Genomic DNA, 26,043 nt, shown 5'->3' with positions numbered 1-26,043 from the left:
CATGAAAAGAATTTCCATTCATTGGAGAATCATTAGTATCTCGGGTTTGTGTTAATTTCCTATTTTATAAAACAATAGTTTGCATTTTCCAATCCAGATAGTCTTGACCTTTGTGGTCAACTCTGTGTTAAGCGTCATCTGGTGCAGCTCAGGAGGCCCATTCTGCATGGCAGTCTCTCTTGCATTTGCTGCAAAGCAAGATAATGGGTTGAAAAGGTGCACATTTCACTGGCAATTTTTTGTCAGGGTCCTCTTCTCAGTCAGCTAAGCTTTTAGATTCTGCTCGCTTTCTTCACGGCCCCGCCAGTCAATCCCCAGAAGTCACTGGTGTCAGCCATCTTCACGTCTCACTTGCAGGTATCCTAGCACTGGAGGTATAGTCACTTGGAGATTATCACCCAGGAGCACACTACATGCAAGGTTTTTGAGTATACAGTGGCACAAAGACTTTTAGCTTGGGTGCCAGTTGCCGTGGTGGTGAGTATGTCTGTCGAGCTGGGAATTTGGCTTGCTGGGTGTTTCATCCCCTTTCTAGATGACATCCTCAGTGCTGTGGAGTCTCCTCTGAAGTGTTGCTGGAGAAAGTGAGGTCTGCAGATGCTGGAGTATCAGAGCTGAAAATGTGTTGCTGGAAAAGCGCAGCAGGTCAGGCAGCATCCAAGGAACAGGAGATTCGACGTTTCGGGCATAAGCCCTTCATCATTCCTGAAGAAGGGCTTATGCCCGAAACGTCGAATCTCCTGTTCCTTGGATGCTGCCTGACCTGCTGCGCTTTTCCAGCAACACATTTTCAGCTCTGAAGTGTTGTTGTACTGTGTCGGTTGGAATTTATTTGGTTTCATTCCCGCTGCTTCTGGTTGCCGGTTCTTGATGTTAGTTGCAGTGGCTGGTATGTTGGTTCTAGGTCAATATGTTTATTCATGGTGACCATGGCCATGCTTCTAGAGATTCTCTGGCTGCCCTTGGTTTGGCTTGTCCTATTATTGTTGTGTTGTCCCAGATGAATTTGTGGTCCTTGTCGTCTGTGTGTATAGATAGTAAGGATAGCCGGTTGTGGCGTTTAGTGGCTGGTTGATGCTTATGAACGTGGATTGCTGTCTGCCTGTTTGTCTTCGATTGTATTTTGTGCAGTCTCTGCATGGAATGTACACGTTTGTCCGGCACTTCCTCCGCAGATGCCTGGCAAACAAACAACATAGCGAGGGCATGCCATGACCCAAAACATTAACTACTCTACCTTATATAAAAAACGTCTTGGAACTGACAGCCAGACTCCTCCGACAAATCGGATTTATGACAGCCATAAACCAACAGCCATGCTTAGACAACAACTCACCAGAAAGAACAAAAGACCCTACCCACCATGTGCAGGACAAATGTGGTGTACAAACTTCCATTCAGGGACTACACAAAACACTATACAGGTCAAACAAGCAGACAATTAGCGATCGCCATTCATCAACTAGCACTAAATGCCACAACCAGCTATCCTTAGTATTGATACACCCAGACAACAAGGACCACAAATTTGACTGAGACAACAATAATAGGACAAGATAAATAGAGGGTAGCCAGAGAAATCTTGGAAGTTTGGCACTCGTCCAGACAGTCGAAAAGTGTGGCGCAGGAAAATCCCAAAAGGTCAGGCAGCATCCGAGGAACAAGACAAAAGACATTTCGGGCTAAAGTCCTTCATAATCATTCACTGATTCAATCAATAAATACATTGACAGCAATATGCCAACCACTGCAATGAACAACTGGAAGCAGCAGGAACGGAACCAAATAAATTCCAACCGACACAGTGCAGCAGCACTTCACAGGAGGCTCCACAGCATGGAGGATGTCACCCAGAAAGGGGACGAAATGTCTGCACACCAAATTCCCAGCTCAGCAAACATACCCACAATAACTGCAGTGGTCATCCACTGTAGATCGTGCACTGAAGATAAAAACTTAATTGTGAAACTGAAAAGGGTTCAGAAAAGATCTCCAAGGATGTTGCTAGGGTTGGAGGATTTGAGCTATAGGGAGAGGTTGAATAGGCTCTGGCTGTTTTCCCTGGTGCATCGGAGGCTGAGGGATAACTTTATGGAGGTTTATAAAATTATGAGGGCATGGATAGGGTAAATAGGCAAAGTCTTTTCCCTGGCGTGGAGGAGTCCAGAACTAGAAGGCATAGGTTTAAGGTGAGGGGAAAAATTTAAAAGGGACCTAAGGGGCTACTTTTTCACCCAGAGGGTGGTGTATGTATGAAATGAGCTCCCAGAGGAAGTGGTGGAGGCTGGTACAATTACAACATGTAAAAGGCATCTGGATGGATATATGAATAGGATAGGTTGAGAGGGAAATGGGCCAAGTGCTGGCAAATGGGACTAGATTAGGTTAGGATATCTGGTCGGCATGGACCAGTTGGACTGTAGGGTCTGTTTCCGTGCTGTACACCTCAATGACTGTATAAACTCACAATGTAGTGTTCTCAGTCTGATCACTGTTATTCTACACTCTCAAACTTTGTCGTAACAGTTGCAACTCATAACTTGCACCTGTCAATTTCAGTATGAAGTAACAGATTGCTAGTATTTGTGGAACTGAGGTCGGTGAAGCTGTCAACAACCTCATATCATCAAAGCTGACAGACGGTAGTATGACAACATCCTGTTCCATGACATTTGCCTTGCAATCCCAATAGTGTTTCATTTACTGAAATGTTTCGCAGTGTGGAGTACTAGTGGAGTGTCCACCATGTAGAGTAACTCTTGCGTGAGGACTTGGTATATCCTTGTCTTGCATCTAAAGTGAGCAAGGTTGATCAGATTTCTCTCAATTCTGGTGGATATCCTCTGCAGATGACCTGAAGACATATGGCAACAACGGAGATGAATATGGCAGCGAATTAGAGTGCAAGAACTCTCAGTGACTCCAGTGAGGATCACAAAACATTCTGTTATAATCCTCCACATAACTGATCTGATCCATTATTTCAAGAGCAGATCACATCGTGCAGCAATGGATTTTTTTCCAGAAGCTTCACGAGTCTGCCTCTGTTCCAATGATCAAATGTTTAGGTGAGAACAATGAAGGCGATATACAGTAGCCTCTTCAGTTCATGGCATTTCTCTTGAATCTGCCAATAATGGGAGGTTGATATAAGTTGTGGATTTTCCAGTTTGGAAACTACACTGAAATTCAAGGTAGATGTGTTCAGCCGGAGATACCAGTTTTGTCCTTGTCAGATTGCAAGTATGATTTCTGATGTTCAACAGGGCAACGTCTCAGTAGTTGTTGCAATGTTTTGATCACCTTTGTTTTTGTTACAGGCCCAATTAAAATAAGAAGCAAACTAGCACTCTAAGGCAAGCTTATTCCACCCACACGCTTGACACATTACACCGAATTGCCAGACACTATTCACTAAATAATGGGCATAAATTTAAGATAATCACTTTTTGTACACATAAGATTGTTAGGATATGGATATTCTACAGGATAGGTAAATATTTTAACTCTAATACAATTTTTAAAGAGTCAATAAACTACCTTCATAGAAACACACATAATAAGTGGAGTAGGCCATTTGGCCCTTCGAGCCTGCACTACCATATCAATTGATCCATTTGGCCACAAGGGCCATGTCCAGCTCCCTCTTGAATATATTTAATGAACTGGCCCCAACAGCTACTTGTGGGAGTGAATTCCCTAGGTTCACAACTCTCTAATTAAATCTTCTCATCCTTTTAAATGGTGTTTGCTAATTTACGTATAAATCATCCAGCGAATATTCCTTCTAATTCTTCAGATGAATCTCTTAATTTTCAGGAATTCCATTAAATTTGTCATACATATCTACTTTGCAAATATGTGCTGCCAATCCTGAACTATTCCATCTCATTCTAAATTAATATATAGTTTAACAACAGATAGACCCTTACATAATATATACATGTTCCTGAACAAATCTATCAGTGAATACAATCATACCTCTCCAAAGGTACACAGTTCCATAATTATCCAGACTGGATTTTCTGTAATTACGCCAATCAGCTTCACTATATGAGGATGGTCAAACTGCCGCATTGTCACTTTAAGAAAGGAAATAAGCATTTGTTATTTTTGGCAAAGACATGTTTTATTAACAGAATAAAGGAGGAAGATCAATACTGCAGTGGGAATATCAGATCCAGGAGCCATTCAGTTCTTTGAACCAGGAGAAAGTGAAGACCGCAGATGCTGGAGATCAGAGTCGAGTGTGTGGTGCTGGAAAAATACAGCAGATCAGGCAGCATCCAAGGAGCAAGAGAATTGGGTTTCGGGTGTAAGTTCTTTGAACCAGCCAATTAGACTGAGGCTGATCTACATACTAATTCCATTATCTGCCTTTGCACAATGTCTTTTGCGAACTTGATCTAACAAAAATCTATCAATTTTTGTCTTCAAAGATTAAAATAAACCAACATGGACAGATTCTCCCAAAGAGATTGCTAGATTTCTGATTTCATTTCAAGAAATAAAACTAAAAATTAACCAACACGAATTGGTCTAAACATCTCCATCAATTATATCAACCTGTACATCAAATACCATACAACATAATGGCAGAATATTACTTTGCACTGATGCAATTCTTGCCATCATCAACTCCATCTTCAGTTGAGCCATCAGAAAAAGTATGGCAGACATTTGATTATTCCTTGAAGACAATGTAGGAAAAAACCACCATTCAAATCACCCAACATTGTTGTTCTGTGCCTAAACAGCAAACACAAAATTTCACCAAAAATGTTCAGAGAACCCCTACATGAATGGCATGTCAAATGTCTAAGCAGGAGTATAATTATTAAATGCATATGCAAAATATTAATGCAACCCTGAAGCCAATGAAATTAATTTGAACCATCTGATGGCTGTTTAATCCTTTCAATACAAAACACTGGCCAATTAGGAAGAATGCACTGATGGTCAAAACAATCAGTTTATTTTGTAAACAATTGTTCACAGCTGAATTACAAAATCAAAACAAAATTCCAGTGAAATGACACAATCCCGCCATTATTTAAAGGCATCTCCACAACCTTGTGTCCAGGATAGAAGTGTAAATTCTGATTTAACATGTGAAGTGGCAACTGATAATATAACTCCACCCACAACTGAAGACAGCAATACTCCTATCACCTAGTGACATAAAGTGGTTAAATACAAGTCCAAATGCCAAACAGAAGGTGTGTCATCTTCAAATGGAAACAATATAAGAAATTAGAGTACACCGTCTAGGAATAAGCCAAGTACTGAAGAATGTACTAAAGTCAATATTCTACCCAGTCTTACATTTTGTAATTAACCTACTTTTCTAATCAACCTGTTCAGAGATTTAATACACATCTTGAACCCTGGACTTGAACCCAGACTTTTCAGTTCAGAGGTAGGGACATTATCAATGCACCATTAGAGGTCTCTCCCTGTCTGACATCTAGTTAGAGTAAACACTAAAATCAGGCACCACCTAAATCAGCCAGTTTTAAGTAGTTGCTTTTGTTTTGTGCCTAAGTGAAACCACAATTAATGCCCCTCACTTGCTAATAATTAAACACAATTGAAATACAATTAACAAATGATTGGGGAAAGATACTTTTAAAAGAAAAGTGCACAAAATACTGTTTTCTTTAGGAATAAAGAGTACTAGTTATCGCTGAGGTGATGTGATACCTTCATCACTTGCTCTGCACAAAAATGAATTGCAATTATACAGGATCCTATCACATAGAATGTTTCTATGGAAGTGTTTTTTTATATAGTATCCCTATTTGTGGCACCACATCATTTGGCCCAACAAGTCCACACCAACTCTCTGAAGAGCATCCCATCCTAACTCACTCCCCTCCTCCACTATCCCTGTAACTCTAATATAATGGCTATTCCATCCAACCTACGCATCCCTGGACACTATGGACAATTTAGCATGGCCAATCCACCTAAGCTGCATATCATTGCACTGTGGCAGGAAACTGGAGCACACAGAGGAAACCCACGCAGACACTGGGAGAAAGTGCAAACTCCACACAGTCAGCAGAGGCTTAAATCGAACCCAGGTCCTTGGCGCTGCGAGACAGCAGTGCTAACCACTGAGCCACTACATTGCCCCAAAGACATTCCTAGGAGATCACCAAGCAACCACGATAGATCAAAATTTTTGAGATGAAATGAGTTAACATAGATTAATGCAACAACTAATATGTTCCCTGGAAGGCTCAGTGACAGCACACACTTTAGATAGCATCATGGGATCTTTTATATCCAGCAAGGTTTAATGCCTCACAGTAACCATGCAGTAATAATTAGTACTTAGAAGTCAGTTAATATGTTGAAATATGATACCCACTGCCGAAGAGAACGTTAACAACTCTAAGACCCAACTACCTTCAAATACTCCATCAATGATCTCCACTTCATTACGGGGTCAGAATTGGAGTGCATTGCTGATAGTTTGGCAGTGCTGAACTTCAGTCACAATTTCTCAGAGTGAAGCAGTCTATGCTCACGTATACCAAGACTGGACAACATCCAGTTTTGGGCTGATAAATGGCAAATGTGGAGAATGCTCATTATCTTATAATGACATTACTGTTGCTAAGATAAGAGGTAGCATCTTGTCTGGCCCATGGCTCACATTCTAATTCATCAAAGCCACAAGGTAGAGTCAGAACTATGCTAAAATACTCACCACTTTCCTCAGCAAAATTGTTCATTAATTTTATTTACTATCTCAACTATACCTCCCGACACCCTACTTCCTTTAAGGACCCCATTCTCTTCTCCCAGTTTCATCATTACATCTGTTTTGCTGAAATTTCTTTTCATAACAGTGCTTCCTTTTTCCTCAACTAAGGGTCTCTTGCCACCTCAACTGGGTCTAACCCATTTTGTGCATGTCTGCCATCACCATTTCTCCATCCTCCCAGAACAATGATGTAGGGATGCCAGTGTTGGACTGGGGTGGACAAAGTCAAAAGTCACATAAAACAAGGTTATAGCCCAACAGATTTATTTGAAATCACAAACTTTCGGAGTTCTGCTCCATCGTTAGGTGAAGTGCCAGAGTAATGGCAGGATTCCACTCTTCCTGACTTTGCACTTCCACCAGCCTCCACGTACAAACAATTAACCACCATCATTTTTCACACTTCCACCAGAAGTATCTTCCTGTTCCTCTCTAGTGTCAGCATTCAGAAGGGACATCCTGATCCACTCTATCACAACCCCTTCCCCCAAAAGCTAATTATCTTTCAATCACACCATTTTAGGCAATTTCTGGTGGTGTAATGCTTGCCCTGTTAGCTCTTTACTGCCCAAGCCCCCAAATTCTCTTTCCAGATGGCACAACAATTTACCTTTTTACTACTTTCAATTTAAGCCTACTGTATTCATTGCTTACAATATGGACTCCTCTGTGGTGGGAAAAACAAACACGAACTGGAAGACTACTTCGCAGAACACATTCTTTTTGCCTGCAAAGAACTGTATATTAATATATGTAGATTCCAATACACACAATATGAACTCTACTAAATTGGGTATCTTTTTTTTTACATACTTAGGAATTCACTTTGCTTTCAGTCAAGCCGATCTTTTATTCCGTTATTAATATGTACCCTAGATCTAGGTTAAAAATCACACTTCACCAGGTTATAGTCCAACAGGTTTATTTGGAAGCACTAGCTTTCGGAGCGTTGCTCCTTCATCAGGTGGTTGTGGAGTATAAGATCGTAAGACACAGAATTTATAGCAAAAGTTTACAGTGTGATGTAACTGAAATTATATATTGAAAAAGACTGGATTGTTTGTTAAGTCTCTCATCTTTTAGAACGAACATGCTGGCTTCAGTTCTTTCATATGCAAATTGCAGAACTTTTTAAAAGTTACATTCTCAAATGAACTTTAACAATTGGTGACATGTCAGCCAAAATAATGCATTTAAGGCGTCAGCTGCTCTGTGTGAGACTGTCTGTGCCATAATGTTCAGATTGGTTCTAACGCTCCCCACCCCACACACACCCATCCACATGCGCGCACACACACACACATATGCGTTTGTGCAGTGAATTTGTACTTGCAGAATATTTTATTTTGCTCAAAAAGATTCTGTAAATTCATTTTTTAAGATTAGAATCAATCTGAACATTGTTGCACAGACAGTCTCACACAGGACAGCTCGCACCCTAAATGCATTAATAATTGGTGTCAAGTCGGTTCCAGATAAAGTTCACTTGAGAATGTAACTTTAAAAAAAAGTTATACGATGTACATTTGAAAGAATTGAAACCAACATGTTCATTCTAAAAGATGAGAGACTTAACAAACAATCCAGGTCATTTTCAATATATAATTTCAACCACATCACGCTGTAAACTTTTGCTATAAATTCTGTATCTTACGACCTTATACTCCACAACCACCTGATGAAGGAGCAGCGGTCCGAAAGCTAGTGCTTCCAAATAAACCTGTTGGTCTATAATCTGGTGTCGTGTGATTTTTAACTTTGTACACCCCAGTCCAACACCAGCATCTCCAAATCATGACTACCCTGGAACTAAGCACTCCCTTCACTTTTTGTTATGTGATCACCAAACTCTCGAACCTTTTCCGGATCTTCCCTTCCTTTCCACTTCCTCCTCCCACCTTTTCCAACAGCATAAAACCAGTCATAGTTCCACCTCCCATCAGTTCCACACAAGAGTTACATTGGACATCAAACATTAACTTCACAGATGCTGCCAAACTCACGAAATTTCATTAGCATTTTAATTTGTGTATCAGAATGCTATAATTGAATAAGAATAAACTTGGTAGTAAAACAGGAAGAGGTCCTATAAAGGATAGTCTTCTAGATAAGTAAGGAACCTGAATGGGAGAGGTACTGAAAGAAAACCATAATTTCAACAAGACACCAAAGTTTATTATATACTGGATTAGTAATCCTGTAACCTATCTTAATAATTAAGAGGAAACAAATTCAAACACTGCTGCAATTTGGTAATTTTGATAATTTAATTGACACCAGTTAAAATGAGCTTGAGGCTACTGGATTGTTGCAAAAACCTAACTGGTTCATTCATGCCTGTTAAGCAAGGAAACCTCCTGCGTTTATCTGGTTTGACTCATCTATAACTCCAGTACCTGACTCTTAACTGTCCTGAAGTGACCAGGCAAGCCACTCTGTTATATCAAAACATTATACAGTAATTCAAGGCTGCAACCCACTTGCACCTTCTCAGAACAATTAGGGCAGGCAATAAATGCAGGACTTGGCACACGCACCCATATAAAATAAAGCTTTATCTCAACCGTCCCCACTCTATCTGATTGAATTTTTTCTCAGATATAGAAAATGATTTCTGCATAAGATCCACATGGAAAAAATTATTGTTAGATATAATTCATTGTAGACTTCTGAGGCTTAGAAGAATATTTGGCATCAGTATGTGAATGGCTGTGTTCTTCATTATAATTTTAGACATGCCACAACATATTTCCATCTGTATATCTCATAGACTTCAACATAGCTGAAGGCAGGTTTTATTTAGAAACCAGAAGCGTGGGGCTGCACCAAATCAAAAAAAATACCCCATCACCCAGGAGCAGGAAAAAGCAAGCCTTGTAAGATTGCATGATACTTTTCTCTTACCATAACTTTGCTTCAATGACATCAAAAGCAGTCTCATAATTAAAAAAGGGCCACAAAATTTTCAACACTCTTGTTGAAGAGCAGGCTTGCTCTACAACGATTTGGTGCCTAGCTTTAGAATAATGCTTTCACTATGGTCAGTTGCTGACTTAACATTCCAACTTTCTCAGTTATTTTCACCAGTGTAAGTTTGAACTTCCATCATGTTAAAAGTAAGATAAGTTGGACAGTTGAATCTAATGTTATTTCAAACCTTTTAATGTGACAAACGGTTTGTTTAATCTTAGAAGAATCAGTGACAGTTGTAAAGATTGCATTCAAATTTTTCAATATTCAGCTGAATGAGATAACTTGCCATAAAAAAATGTGATTGATAGATACAGGCAGGGAGTCCCAGATAGAAGATAAAACAAAAATCTGTCACTTTTCTAATAATATTCTCCAGTGACAAGAGATTTTTATCATGTAATACTTAACCTATTAAAATTTAGTATGACATACCAAAGTATCTATTACCTTTGTAAGGCTGAGGACGTGCACAAAGATAAGATGCAATAAGGAATATGGTTGAATTTATATACCTCTCAGGTATGATACATGAGATGAGGAGTCGAGAAACAGGAGATGCTCCTTGAGATCAGACTAAAATGGCCCAGGAAAGGGCTATTCCAGATCTAAGAGGGGGAGATTGTGGTGATATCAGCAGTTGATAACCCAGAGGCTCAATCTAATGCTCTGGGGAGACAAATTCAAATTATAAAGTAGCTGGGGGAATTTAAATTCAGTTAATGAATCTTCAATATAAAGCTAATCTCAGTGATCATTTCTGTGAAACTGTTGACTTTCGTTAAATACTCATTCGGGTCAACAATGTGTTTTAGGGAAGGAAATTGCCATCCATATCTGGTCTGGCTTCTGTGTTATTCTTGATTCACAGGAATGTGGTTGGCTCCTCCTGCTCTCTAAAATAGCCTAGCTAACTACTCAGGCCAATAGAGATGGGCAACAAATGTCGGCTTTGCAAGCAATGCCTGCATCTAATCAAAGAATAAATAGCTTTTGGGTGTTGAAGTGTTGGGAATTATAGCCTTGGGCACAACTGGGGTCAGGGGAAAATATTGGATGCCAGAATAATCAAGCTCTGAATAATATTTTCCACTTTTCACTACCTCCATGATTATTTGCAGGCTGTATGGCAGCTTGTTCACAACGCCTTTCACACATATCCAACAAAATTGCTTTTTATTTAAAAGGCTTTGCAAAGGACATTGACAAATTGGTAGGGTAGGCTCAAAGGTGGAAGAATGTAAAATAAAGGGTATAATTCCAAAGAGGGTGCAGGAACATAGGGACCTGGATGTATATGTGCACAGATCACTAAAGGTGGTAGGGCATGTGGACAGAGCAGTTAATAAAGCACAGAGTGTTGTCCTCTTTATGAACACAGAATACAAGAGCAGCTAGATGATGTTGAACACGTACACGACACTTGTTAGACCTCAGCTGGACTACTGTGTATAATTGTGGACGCTACATTATAGGAAAGATGTGAATGCATTGAAGGGAGTGCAGAAGCAATTTACAAGAATCGCTTCAGAAATGAGGATAGATTGAACAAGTTAGAACTGTTCTCCTTGGAGAGAAGGCAGCTGAAAGGAGGTTTGATGGAGGTTTTCAAATTAATGAATGGGCTCACTAAAGTAGATAGGGAAAAACTGTTCCAGTTCAGAAAATTAAAAAAAAACCGAGGGCAAATGTGATAGACAAACAGAACAAGGGAGATGCAAGAAAAAGTCAAGAATGTGGTGCTGGAAAAGCACAGCCGGTCAGGCAGCATCTGAGGAAAAGGAGAATCGACGTTTCCGGCATAAGCCTTTCATCAGGAAAGAGGCTTGTGGCTCGGGGCTGAGAGATAAATGGGACGGGGGTGGGGTGGGGTTGGGGGGAGGTAGTTGGGAAAGCAATAGGTGAATGAAGGTGAGGGAGATGGTGATAGGTCAGAGGAGAGAGTAATGGACAGGTCAGGAGGGCAGTGCCACCTGAAGGAGGAACGTCTCTTATTCTGTCTTGGGACCCTGCAACACACGGGATAGATGTGGATTTCAACAGTTTCCTCATTTCCCCCCCTCTCTCATATTATCCCAGTCCCAAGTCTCCAACTCGGCACCGCCCTCAAGCCCATCCCACTCCCATTTATTTCTCAGCCCTGAACCACAAGCCTCTTTCCTGATGAAGGGCTTATGCCCAAAACATCTTCCAGCACCACACTCTCAACTCTGATCTCCAGCATCTGCAGTCCTCACTTTCTTTGTCCTGAGGCAAGTAAAGACTTTTTCACATATCAATTAGTTAGAGTATAGAACGCACTGCTTGGAAATGTAATAGAGGGAGATTCAATTGAGCATTTAAGAGGACTTTGGATGATTATTTGGATAGAAATGGTGTGCAGAGATTGGCACTGGGTAATAGAACTGGTACAGGCACAATAGACCAAGTGGCCTCCTTCTACACTGTAACAATGCTGTGAAACTGCAATTTACATTATCATAGGAAACATGTGCATACGAGTTGTTGTTTATACAATTTATGCTTAGTAAAGCAGCAAAAGTATTTATTTTTCTTCAGATACACTTGTGTTAGTGCCCTTCCTCTCACTTACTTTTATGCCTACTGATGAACAACTGAACCCTTTGAACAATTTCATACAATTTAGCTAGGGCATGATTTAAGCTGTCTGGCAAATTATGTATTTAAAAAAATTAATTTTAAAGTTCCCAAGGATGGGTTACAGTTATATTCCATAACTTAGAAGGCCTACTGACAGTAGATTAGGGAGGGAAATCCACTATCCTTATCTGATCTGTCCTATGTGACTCTGAACCCACAGCACTGCAGTTGATCCTTAACTGGCCTTTGAAATGCCTTAGCTAACCTTTTAGTTCAAGGGCAATTAGGGACAGGCAATTAATTCTAGCTCAGCATACGACTTCCACATCCCTTGACAAAATCAACTTAAAAAGGTTCCTCATCAAATACTGGAGATGAGTGTAGCCTAGTTCGGACAGCAAATTTAATTTCCAGTGATCTCCACTTTTAAAATGCTCAGTTGCACCACCATGAATTTAAATTGACAGCAGAGGAGACAAGGCAACATCAAAGTAATGTATGTAAGTGGGCAGATTACCTAGTGGGACATCTGAAATAATTAAATAGCATGATTGCCCCATTACTTTAATATTTTAATTGTAATAAAACAATTGCTACTCAATAGAAAGACTTTAGAACTCTTTCCTGACACTTCCCCCTGAAAAACAGGTTGAGATAATTTGATATATTAAGATCTCAACTTGTGAGAGTGTCTCACAGTGGGATATGGATTCAGCAAAGGCAGTGCAAAGCTTAGTGCAAGCGTAAAACTTCCAAATTATTATTGAGTTTATGGGGAAGTTCTCTTTTTCTGTCAGTAGCAAAGCAATGTAGTTAGATTCCTGGGCAATTATTGGTAGCTTAATGAATGGATCACATCAGAGTCCTAACAGGGAACAAATAAATAAGTGGGAGGAGTAGGCTCCATGAACATCATCATCCTCAACAATGCAGCTCGTCAAAGCCAAAGCTTTTGCAACCACATTTAACCAGAAACACCGAATAAATGATCCATCTCGGCCTGCTTGAGAATCTAACCGATGGATGCCAGCTTTCAGTCTATTCTATTCACTCCTCAGCCCTTTTATTCAAACCATTGATACATATTATAAATCCATGCAACGTTCCATTAGTTACAGTTGCCAACCTGAAAATGATCTATATACCCCGACCCTGTTTTCTTTTATCGTGCCACTCCTCTATCCATGCTGCTACATTACCCCTACCACATAAACTTGTGTGGTACCTATGTGACACATTTTAAATCTTATTTTCATTGGAATGTGAATGCCAATGGCAAGGCCATTATTTGTGGCATATCTCACAGAATATCTTTGGGAATTCAACTACACCCTAACTTTTGGATGCTTCTGCATCCTACATTATTGCAGCCTTAGAGAACTTTAATAAACTTGTTGAACATGAATGCCCTTCAGCAATGCCAGATTGACTCAATCTGATTGTGCTACAATTTTTTAAAAAAATGCTTTGCTACAATTTTGACTAGGAATTCCAGTAATCTTTTCAATAGCAGATATTCAGCTATCGTTTCCTGCGCTCGCCTCTCTCCTTTCTTGAATGAAGATGTTATATTTGAGATTTTCTAATCTGCAGGAACCATTCCAGAGCTTGGGATTTGGACAATTAACAACACTGCTTCCACTATCCTGGCAACTACATTCTTAAAATGCTTGAATGCAGGCCATCAGGTTCAACCTCTTCAGTTTTTCTTGTACTTTTTCTCCAATGATAATGATTGCTTCAAGTCCCTCCCTCCCTTTTGCTCATTGATTTTCTCTTTATTGTTGGGTGATCTCACCACTGTATCATTGTGTGACCTGAGGGTCTTCTACTGAGTAAAGATATTTAATACTTGTCCATGGTCTCTCTTCGTTTCCTATTAATAATTAACTTTTTAAAAGTTGACCGCATGGATTTGAAGTTGTGAACACAAGCTTATGATTTTACTTTTAAGTCAGTCATTAATATGGATTTTCATCACACTGAGACATTATTCTGTTGCATCCTGAATCAAATTAGTCAACATGTGCTAAAGTACCATTAAATATTAAGTTAGAAGTTTAGCTATTACTCGAAGAATCAATAAAATTTGCAGTACGGAAGACAGTTCCCCACTCCTTCCACAGAAGGTTTGCTATGCTATCTCTTAAACTTGAACTATCTAAATTAAATCCATTTTCTTAGCAGTTAGGTCAAGTGTTACATTTAAATTGCAAAGTAAAAGTACATTTCCAAACTTACAGGCTTCCTGTAGGAACTTTTCTCGCACACTATCTGAAGTGGAGTTTTTGCATGTTTTGATGGCAACAGCCATTGAGGGGTTTTCCTGTATAAGCAAGGAAAAAGATATAACACATAATTAGAAATGTTTTCAGAACCAATGGAGTCGTCTGAATAAATATCTGCACAAAGCACAGAACCACACTGAACCACTTAAATTAAAAATGTTGATCCAAACAAACAATTTCTGCATAAAACTATTACAAATTACATGGTATTTCATTCCCAGTGAACATGGACAGAAATAGTCTTGATTCTTGATTTATAATAAAGCCAATGGGTTATTGGCTGTAACAAAGACAAAGTGCTGGAGAAACTCAGCAGGTCTGACAGCATCCGTGGTGAGAGGAACAGAGTTAACTGGGTCACTGGACTCAAAACATTAACTCTGTTTTTCTCTCCGCAGATGCTGCCAGACCTACTGAATTTCCCAACACTTTGCTTTTGTTTCAGATTTCTAGCATTTGCAGTTCTTTATTTTATTGTCGAAGCTGTCTGTTATGTTATGTCTCACAGTCAGTATGTCTATGAGACACTGTCATGATCTCACCACTGTACATTGTGTGACCTGAGGGTATGAAGGATTCATATTCCATCCTGCCTCAGATCACTGAAGCATGAAACTCTCCTGGAAGTGTGCTCCTCTGTTGTAAATAAAGAGTTCAATACCAGCCAAACATTATATGCACAATATGACAGACAGAATTAAGCAATTCCACAACCAATGGATTTTATCTATGTGCTGAAATCCAGCCACATCCAATCAAATTTCTCATCCTCAATGATGGGAGAGCACAGCACATCAGTGCAAAAGACAAAACTGAAGAATCTTCAAAATCTTCAATCAGAACTGTTGAATAGATGATTCAACTCAGCCTTCTCCAGTGGTCCTCAGTATTCCAGATACCAGTCTTCAGCCAATTTGACTAATTCCATGTGATATCAAAAAAATGGCAGAAACACTTGATGCTGTAATATTCTGGCAAGAGTACCGAAGACTTGTGCTCCAGAATTTGCCATGCTGCAGCATTACTAGAACATCAGCATCTACCAACAATGTTGAAAGTTGCCCAGGCATATCGAGACAGAAAGAAGCAGCCAGATCTAACGTGGTCAATTGCTGCTCCATCAGTTCACTCTCAATAATCAGTAAAGTAATGGAAGGTGTAGTACTGCACAGTAGCAGCAGTGCTTATCATTTTCAAAACTCACTGCAGTAGCTCACCAAGCCTCCTTTAGCAGCATCTTCTAAAGCTACGATCCTAATCACCTAGATGGGCGAGGTGATGCATGAGAACACCACTTGCAAGTTCCCCTCCAAGCCAGTCATCATTCTGACCCAGGATTATATTTGCCATTCTTTCACTGTCACTGAGTCAAGATCCTGTAACTCCCTTCCTAACAGACTGTGGATGTTCCTAAATCCAAGAACGACAGTAGTTCAAGAAGGCAGTTCATCATCACCTTCTCAAGTGATGGGCAATGAATGATAGCCTCACCTGTGGTTCCTAAATTCCATGTATGAACTTGAAAAAATGTCTGTTCAACTATCATCCTTACACTGACTCCCAGTGAAGCAACTGATTTAAAAATTCCTCGATACTGAAGCCTCTCTCACTCTTTGCAATGATCTCCTCTGCTTTTTGGTACTCCAAACACATACTTAGTATATCTCCGATTCCAGTAAAAAGTGAGGTCTGCAGATGCTGGAGATCAGAGCTGAAAACGTGTTGCTGGTTAAAGCGCAGCAGGTCAGGCAGCATCCAAGGAGCAGGAAATTCGACGTTTCGGGCATAAGCCCTATCTCCGATTCCGGTCTTGAGCATCCCTGATTTTAGTCATTCCATATGTGGTGGTGATTTGGAGATGCCGGTGTTGGACTGGGGTGTACAAAGTTAAAAATCACACAACACCAGGTTATAGTCCAACAGGTTTAATTGGAAGTACACTAGCTTTTGGAGTGTCGCTCTTTCATCAGGTGATAGTGGAGGACTCAATCTGAAGACACTATGTCTTCGGATTGTGTCCTCCACTATCACCTGATGAAGGAGCGACCCTCCAAAAGCTAGTGTGCTTCCAATTAAACCTGTTGGACTATAACCTGGTGTTGTGTGATTTTTAACATATGTGGTGGGTGGGCTTCAGCTGTGAAGGCCCAAAATTGTGGAATTCCTTTCCCCAACCTTTCCACTGCCCACCTTTCTTGCCTTTTTGGCAACCTAACTCCCTAACATCTATCGCTTTGATCAAGCTTTTCTCTGATCATTTACTACTTGCATTGAACCCAAGCTGTGCAGCAACTGGCTATTGTGTTTTCCTATTATAGTGATGCACTTGCAAAGCATTTGTTAGTTCTGATGCATTTTGGTACATTTTGAGACCACCAAAGATGTATGCCCTGGTCAGTATCCTGTCTTAATCAGCATGGTCCAGAACAGATCAACTGGTCATTCTCTTTATTGCATACACGTAGAATTCTCCTGTGCAGAAAACAAGTAGCGCTGTTGTCCACTTAGCAACATTCACTGCATCTCCAAGTAGCACTCAGAATGTGAAATGCTTTGAGATACTTTAGACAATTGTGCTATATGAACACTGAGCATGCCTTGGCTCTAACAGGATACACAATAAGATTCATTTCATTCAGAAAAAGACTCTGTAATTCTGAGACTGGAAGAGGGTGCCTGTTACTTAGCACTCTTCTGGGAGTATGAATCCAAGTCAAGACCTTCTCCTGTAGACAGGGTGGAAAAATTCCGGATGACAGATTTCTGAGGCATTCATTCAGACTGGCTAATGGCTAGAGTGCAGCAATGCCAGGCCAGTCTGCCTAGATTTTCACCTGTGAAATATACGTGACATGCAAAGCCCAAAAACAAAATAAGTGGCTATATATGAAGGAAAATTAAAAATCCATAACATCAAATGCTTAATGTTTTCAATTTAAATTCATTTTTAGAATCAACAGAGGTTTCCTGAAGATTACAGGTATATGTTCTTCAGACATTTCATTCAACCAGGCATTGTAACTTTAAAAAATATTGATGCAATCTGCAACCAAAGGCTCTTTTCCTCAAAGAAATAGAAAACATTGAAAAATAAGTTTACAGACATATGAAACGTTTTTTTAAAAAAAGACTACATGTTGGAGATGACAGACACCATAATGCATTATCCATGAGAGACAGCTTCAAACAGTATATTTATTATTAATATCACTAGCACACACTCTAAGCTGAAGCACAACTTGGAATTTTCTGAAAGTGTGATTTGAATTCATCTGACGAGTTAAATGGCTCACATGTTCTGTCCAGTGGAAACAATAAACTTCTTTGTGAAAATACATTTTTAAACAATCTAGGAGACACAACAGCTTCGGAATACATAATGTGGGAACAAGGAAAGACAATTTAATTCATCCAGTTCTGTTTTTGCACCTCTGATCATTATCTATTTATTCTAATTAGATTCAGCTATCTCTTTATTAAATAGAAATGGACCGAGTCTTCTCTTTCAACTGTTACAACAAAATGAGTAATATAATTATATATCTGATCGTGTTTCTTTCAAAAATTAAACACCTTGTAAGGTCCAAGTGATTGATTTGGTGAAGACAAACATGCTGCATTGTCTGGGTTCTGACATCATGCCAAGATAATTGCCTATAACAAGGGCAGGCTTTTGTGCATCTGAGCTAACTCTGAAAGCTTTTTAAAATGGCAGGCAATACCTAGATGTGGACTGCAGCCTCCGTTTTCAGAAGATACCATTTGTGCCAACAGGAGGCAGGAGACAGGACATTAACCCGACCTAGTCAGGGCCTTCTGAAATTACAGCAGACTTTTGGTTGATCACATTTTGGCTGTTCCAAAAGTTTCAACCCAGCATGAGGATGACAAGTTGAACAGGCATAAACTGAACTTAGATGACCTACAAGGGAGTTTACATTTCATGACTTGATGTTAATTAATCATGAAAATAATATGCCAAAGTTATCCATCAGGAACAAAGAAAAACCACACACCGTAGTGATTGATAAGCCATTTGGTGTAGCTGATAAAACAAGATTGCCATCTACTCCTGCAGTTTCAGTAGACTTCAATGTAGACCTTTCAAAAAAGCTTTACGACTGAGACAACTGTGACTTTTGGCTGTGTTTCTGAAGCTCCACATTACTTTTCAGTTTTATAAGGCTAAAAATAAGTTAGATTTGATATGATTGGTTTGTTTTGTAACCAATAGGCCACTTGACACCAACTGAAAACTGAACTGGGCTTGCCATATAAATAAAGCAGCTACAAGAGCAGGTCAGAGGCTAGGAACACCTTGGGAAATAACTCGTGTCCAGACTCCCTAAAGCCTCCATCTAGTCAGGAGCATGTTGAAATACTCTAAACTTACCAGGATAACTGCAATTCTAACAACACTCGGGTAGCTTATCATCATCCAGGACAGAACAAGCTGCTTAACTGGTACTACAATCACAGACATTCACTGCCTACACCACAACACCTTGCAAATTGATGACCACTACCATCTTGAAGGACATGGGCAGCAGATACATGGGAATGTATCTACCCGATGTAGAGGAGAACATATCGAGAGCAACGGACATAATAGATGAGGTGGATGCACAGTAAAGTCTCTGCTGGATGTGATAAGATCCTTTGGGGTCTCGGGCGGAGGAGAGGTGGGTGAGATATGGATGCAGGTTTTACACCTCTTGAGGCGGTAAGGGAAGGTGCCAGGTGTGGAGGGTGGGTTAATTGGGGGCGTGGGCCTTAAGAGGGAGTCATGGAGGGAATGGTCTCTGTGAAATGCAGATAAGGGTGGGGAGGGAAATATACCTCTGGTGATGGGGTCTGATCGTAGGTGGTACAAGTGGTGGAAGATAATGCACTGTATCCAAATATTAGTGGGGTGGAAGGTGAGGACCAGGAGGTGGGGGTTCTATCCTTGATGTGATTCGAGGGGTGAGGTTCAAGGGCAGAGGCATGGGAAGTGGAGGACATGTGCTGAAGAGCACTGTTGATCACATGGAGAGGAAATTGTGATCAAGCAAATAGGAGGCCATCTGGGATATCCTAGAGTAGAAATTTTACAGGGGTGTGTGTGTGTGTGTGTGTGTGTGTGTGTGTGTGTGTGTGTGTGTGTGTGTGTGTGTGTGCGCGCGCGCGGTGGGGGGGAGAGAGATGTTATGATGGGAAGTGGTGTAGTCTAGGTAGCTTGGTGGGTTGATAACAGTGGATACTGGGTGATTGGCTATGGCTGTGAGCATGAATGCTATTAAGTTGCAAGGATGAGTATGGAGGTGATTTGGACGGCATGAAGAGGCATAGAGGTGGTTTAGGGATATGAAGGTGAGACCCAGGGGGCTTAAGGACCTGGAACAGAAATGAGTCAAAGATTGGCCCAATGTGACAATCTGCCCCACAACTCCAGGGTACAAATCATGCTTTGTGGGGGATACTTCCAAATTCAAGTTTCCCACATTTATTGTTATAGCACTTAGCAATAAAGGTTTTGGCAGTACGAAAGTATAAGGAGCATCAGGAGTGGGGCTAGAGTGTTAAAAGGTATTATTTTCAAATTTTCTTTATGCTTGGTTTCAAACTATCTGAATGAAGGATATTTTGGCAATTGGATGGTCTATGCATGGGTTACAAGGAGAAAAATTTAACACATGCAGTTCAGGGCCTCTTCCACAGAATGAGGGGCAAAACAACTTTTGAACCCAATGTTGCCGAATGTGATTCCACGCTTACACTGAAACTACTGGGTGGTTTCTGATTTTCTGTTCAACCAGAAATCTTAAGCTTGTCATATAGATTTAATGTCTAAATTACTCACAGGACTCATATAAATTCCTTGATGCACATCACCGAACTGCCCCTCTCCAATGCAGCGGCCCAATTCAATTCTCTCCCTCTGTATCTCATAATCTCTGGCTGTAAAAGGTGAAGGAATTAGCTATTAAGTCAATTTGAGTGTAACATTATTTTCACAGTCTTTTATAAAAATGATAGAAGGTTATGTACATAAGTGACACACAACTTGGCAAAAATTATATTCATCCAACAGGCAGCAAGCAGGATAATCAGGCAACGATTAATAAACAGTTTCATTACCTTCATCTATGCCATAGCTTTCTGCATTGCAGTTGGGAGTAGGGGGAAGAGAATCAAAAAGCAGTGTACATTACAGTTTTTGTTGATAAATATGAAATAATGCAATTTATGTAGTACGGTACTGCAATGAATGCTCAATAATAGATCAAATTCTTCCGTGCCGAAAAATGACAAAAACTTTAAAACCATTCGTATGTGAAAAATTCAAACAAAACAGCAGGTTTCTCTTTTTATAAATGTGTAGGACAAATTTACACAGCATTTTTAACAGCTCAAGTAGTCTCAAGGCGCTTTACAGTCAATTAATTACTTCTGAACTGTTACAATGTAGCAAATAGAGTCGTAGAGTTGTACAGCATGGAAACAGTCCTTTCGGTCCAACCCGTCCATGCCGACCAGATAACCCAACCACAGCCACATTTGCTTCCTCAGTGCCTGCCTCCGTAACCAACTCGTCCCACACGGACTCCGAACCACCTTTAAACCAGCAGAGTTCGGACCCGAACAGGACAAACAGTACAGACTACAGATTCAAAAACACCAGCAACAGTTCTCTTTCAGGATCCTCCGCTCCACGTTTGCAGCAATGCGCCGGCACCTAACCTCTCTACAGTCAGCCCTGCCTCAGCTGAGAGCCACACTCTCTCAGAATTGCAAAGGACCCACTCTGTACTACATCCTCAGGAGAATTCATACCCTCAACAAACAGTATTTCAATTCCATCTCAAACATCAAAAACTGTAAGTACAACAAATGTTTATCCACCCACCTTCATAACCAGCGCTCCTCAAACATTCCAGAAGATTCCCCTGGCCTCAGAAACGCCATTAGCCATGCGGCTGATGCAGCTACCACCCCCCCCGCTGATTGATGATGTTACTTCCGCCCCCATCATGGCCACTCCCACAGCCACTTCCAGCCCTCACATCATCGCTGATGCCACACGCTCAGTGACTTCCACCACCCCCACTGCCGTGTCTGCCACCACTTCCGCCCCCACCAGCGCCACTCACCTGCATTCTGCTGACACGCCCCCCACAGACCCCACTGTCACTATCCCCACCCCCCCAGAACCCCAAGTGGAACACTACCCCTGCTCATGACGCCACCCCCATTCCCCCCATCATCACACCCACTCCAGATACTGGCTCTGACCCCACTCCCAGCTCCACACCCACACCAGATCCCAGCTCCCAGCCCCGCCGAGTTTTCACCATCCCTCCAGACCTCCCCCTCACTGAGGACGAACGATCAGTCCTCAGCAAAGGACTCACCTTCATCCCCCTCCGTCCACGCATCAATGAATTTAATACACGGCGTGACGTCGAACAATTCTTCCGTTGCCTCCGTCTCCGAGCTTACTTTCACAATCAGGACTTCCGCCCACCTCCAACACACTGCATCCACCTGGACACCTCGCGCTGGCCTATTACCTGCCCTCGACCTCTTCATTTCCAACTGCTGCCGGGACATTAACCGCCTCAACCTGTCTAGCCCCCTCCCCCACTCCAACCTCTCACCCTCACAACGCACAGCCCTCCAATCCCTCTGTTCCAATCCCAACCTCACCATTAAGCCAGCGGATAAAGGGGGCGCAGTGGTAGTCTGGCGCACTGACCACTACACTGCTGAAGCCAAACGCCAACTCGAGGATACCTCTTCCTACTGCCCCCTCGACCATGACTCCACCCCCCATCACCGAAACATCATCTCCCAGACCATACAGAACCTCATCACCTCAGGAGATCTCCCACCCACAGCTTCCAACCTCACAGTCCGGGAACCCCGCACTGCCCTGTTCTACCTCCTTCCCAAGATCCACAAGCCTGACCACCCTGGCCGACCCATTGTCTCAGCATGCTTCTGCCCCACTGGACTCACCTCTACCTACCTCGACACTGTCCTATCTCCCCTATTCCAGGAACTCCCCACATACGTTCGAGATATCACCCACGCCCTCCACCTCCTCCAAGACTTCTGTTTCCCCGGTCTCCAACGCCTCATCTTCACCATGGATATCCAATCCCTCTACACCTCCATCCGCCATGACCAGGGCCTACAAGCCCTCCGTTTTTTCCTCTCCAGACATCCCCAACAGTACCGTTCCACCGACACTCTCATTCGTTTGGCCGAACTGGTCCTCACCCTTAACAATATCTTCTTTGAATCCTCCCACTTCCTCCAGACCAAAGGGGTAGCCATGGGCACACATATGGGTCCCAGCTATGCCTGTCTCTTTGTTGGCTACGTAGAACAGTTGATCTTCCATAATTACACCGGCACCACTCCCCACCTCTTCCTTCGCTACATTGATGACTGCAATGGCGCCACCTCGTGCTCCAGCGAGGAGGTTGAGCAATTCATCAACTTCACCAACACATTCCACCCTGATCTTAAATTTACCTGGACCATCTCTGACACCTCCTTCCCCTTCCTGGACCTCTCCATCTTCATTAATGACGACCGACTTGACACTGACATTTTTTTTACAAACCCACCGACTCCCACAGCTACCTGGATTACACCTTTTCCCACCCTATCTCTTGCAAAAATGCCATCCCGTACTCCCAAATCCTCCACCGTATCTGTTTCCAGCATCTGCAGTCATTGTTTTTACCCAATCTAGTCCCAACTGCCAGCACCCAGCCCATATCCCTCCAAACCCTTCCTATTCATATATCCATCCAAACGCCTCTTAAATGTTGCAATTATACCAGCCTCCACCACTTTCTCTGGCAGCTCATTCCATACACGTACCACCCTCTGCGTGAAAAAGTTGCCCCTTAGGTCTCCTCTACATCTTTCCCCTCTCACCCTAAACCTATGCCCGCTTGTTCTGGACTCCCGCACCCCAGGGAAAAGACTTTGCCTATTTACCTCTCATAATTTTGTAAACCTCTATAAGGTCACCCCTCAGCTTCCGATGTTCCAGGGAAAACAGCCCCAGCCTGTTCAGCCACACCCTGTAGCTCAGATCCTCCAACCCTGGCAAAATCCTTAAATCTTTTCTGAACCCTTTCAAGTTTCACAACATCTTTCCGATAGGAAGGAGACGAGAATTGCATGCAATATTCCAACAGTGGTCTAACCAATGTCCTGTACAGCCGCAACATGACCTCCCGACTCCTGTACTCAATACTCTGACCAATAAAGGAAAGCATACCAAACACCTTCTTCACTATCCTATCCACCTGCGACTCCACTTTCAAGGAGCTATGAACCTCCACTCCAAGGTCTCTTTGTTCAGCAACACTCCCTCGGACCTTACCATCAAGTGTATAAGTCCTGCTAAGATTTGCTTTCCTAAAAGGCAGCACCACGCATTTATCTGAATTAAACTCCATCTGCCACTTCTCAGCCCATTAGCCTATCTGGTCAAGATCCTGTTGTAATCTGAGGTAACCCTCTTCACTGTGCACTACACCTCCAATGCAGCAGACAATTTGCATACAGCATCCTTCCACAAAAAGCAGTGTGACAATGATGACATCATCTGTTTTTCTGTTGTTGATTGAAGGACAAACGTTGGTTAGAACATTTGGAATAACTCCTTTGTTTTTTGAAACTGTGCTATTGCATCTTCCACATCCACCTGAATGTACAGATAGGTTCTCAGTTTAGCATCTCATCCCAAAAATGGCACTTTTAACAGTGCAAAATACGTGATTTTAAGGCTTGTCTTATAGAAGAAATGACTTGCTGTACCTACATGTTACATGGTGTACCGAGCAATTAGCAATTCGTACACTAGGACACCCAAATCCTCCTCTCAGAGTCAGCAATTTCTCACAGTACATTTTTTTTTATTCTTCCTGCCAAATTAAAAATTTCACATTTTCTACATTATATTTCATTTGCCAAAGCTTAGCCCACTCACTTGACGTATCTATACCTTTTTGTAAACTTCTTACATCCTCTTTAGCTCCCTACCTATTTTTGTATCAATAAAGCTAGCAACCAAATGTTCCATCCCTTCATCTAAGTAATTTATATAAATTTTAAGCAGTTGAAATCCCAGAACCAATGCCTATGGCATGCCTCTCATTACATCTTGCCAATCTGTAAAAGACCAATTGACGTGTATTCTCTATTTCTTGCTAGCCAGCCAATTTTCTGACCAATCTAATATACTGCCCTTCCCATTGTGTGCATGTTTCCCATAATAGCCTATGCTGTGGCACTTTAGCAAATGGCTTCTGCAAACTACAGTGCATTTTTTATCCAGAGTATATATTACTTCCTCAAACAAAATTCAAAAGATTGATTAAACAAGACATCCCTTTCATAAAATCACATTAACTGCCTGATTACCTTGAACGTACGACAAGTGAACTTACACACAAGTGTCATTCTGCAGCTTCTTTAATCAAAGATTCTAACATTTTCGCAACTGGCCTGTGGTTTAAACTAATCGGCTTTTGGGCTTCTGATTCATCGCTCTCCATATTTGAATAAAGGAATTATTTTATCCATCTTACAATCTAATGTGATGACCTCCAAATCAAGATAGTTTTGGAAAATTAAAATCAATACATCAACTATCTTACAAGACATTTCTTTTAAGGCTCAAGGATGAGGCTCATTAGGCTTCAGCTCCAACTATTTTCCCAGGACTATTTCATTGTGGTCTGTGATTCCCTCTCAGCCCTCCAATCCATCCCTATCCCCAAGTTCCTCCTTCCCTTCTACCTCCTAATTTATAGCTCTTCCTAGAGTGTTTCTCGTATTCTCTGTCCTGAGTAATATCTTTCTTTGGCCTCGGCAATCAACTATTCAACAATGTTTTCAAAATTTGTCTAAAACTATATGTTTAAATAACCAAAAGGAGGTGCTTGACATATATCACACAGACAGGAAGCCTAATGAGGAAATGCAGGAAAAGGCCAGAAATAAAAGAAAAATAGTACACAAAGGCAGACAGAGGAAGATACAATATTTTGGTCACAACATTAGAGCTGACAGGAGACAGACACAAATATTGGAAGGAATGATTGATTTAAAACTGAGCATAGGACCAAATGGATGGCAGATATTGCTGAATATATAAAAACACTGACAGGTGACTGACAAAGGTGGAGAACCCTACGGTGGTTAATCTTTTGGGAAGATGATATCAACAAGTGAGTGAGGACAACTCAATGGATACTGCATTATCATTCATGTAGTAATTGCAGAAGTAGCATTGATAAATTTGCAATTCTATTAACAAAAAAAGCATCAAGTCTTCACAATTTGGAACACTGACTCTGGTATTTTGGATATCAATGGTACACAGTTACAACACTGTCC

The 26,043-nt window shown here is 41.3% G+C and overlaps 1 protein-coding gene across 9 annotated transcripts in view; it reads right to left on the bottom strand.

Annotated features, from left to right (window-relative positions):
- The window catches only part of LOC132815081 (focal adhesion kinase 1), a 557,743-nt gene that overhangs the window by 113,438 nt on the left and 418,262 nt on the right, over window positions 1–26,043 (bottom strand). For 8 of the 9 annotated variants that reach the window (XM_060823816.1, XM_060823815.1, XM_060823817.1 and 5 more), the window contains 3 exons: window positions 20,477–20,574; window positions 14,588–14,672; window positions 3,982–4,082 (listed from right to left, as the gene is read on the bottom strand). In XM_060823816.1, the coding sequence (XP_060679799.1) occupies window positions 3,982–4,082; window positions 14,588–14,672; window positions 20,477–20,574 (284 nt within the window). Of the gene's footprint in view, window positions 1–3,981; window positions 4,083–14,587; window positions 14,673–20,476; window positions 20,575–20,754; window positions 20,776–26,043 lie in introns of all 9 variants that reach the window. The other variant, XM_060823821.1, reaches the window with a different exon arrangement.

The sequence above is a fragment of the Hemiscyllium ocellatum genome, chromosome 4, assembly GCF_020745735.1.
Source record: "Hemiscyllium ocellatum isolate sHemOce1 chromosome 4, sHemOce1.pat.X.cur, whole genome shotgun sequence".
NCBI classification, from domain to species: Eukaryota; Metazoa; Chordata; class Chondrichthyes; order Orectolobiformes; family Hemiscylliidae; genus Hemiscyllium; species Hemiscyllium ocellatum.
The sequence above is the reverse complement of the archived record's forward strand: the minus strand, read 5'-3'. Positions and strand labels throughout refer to the sequence as shown.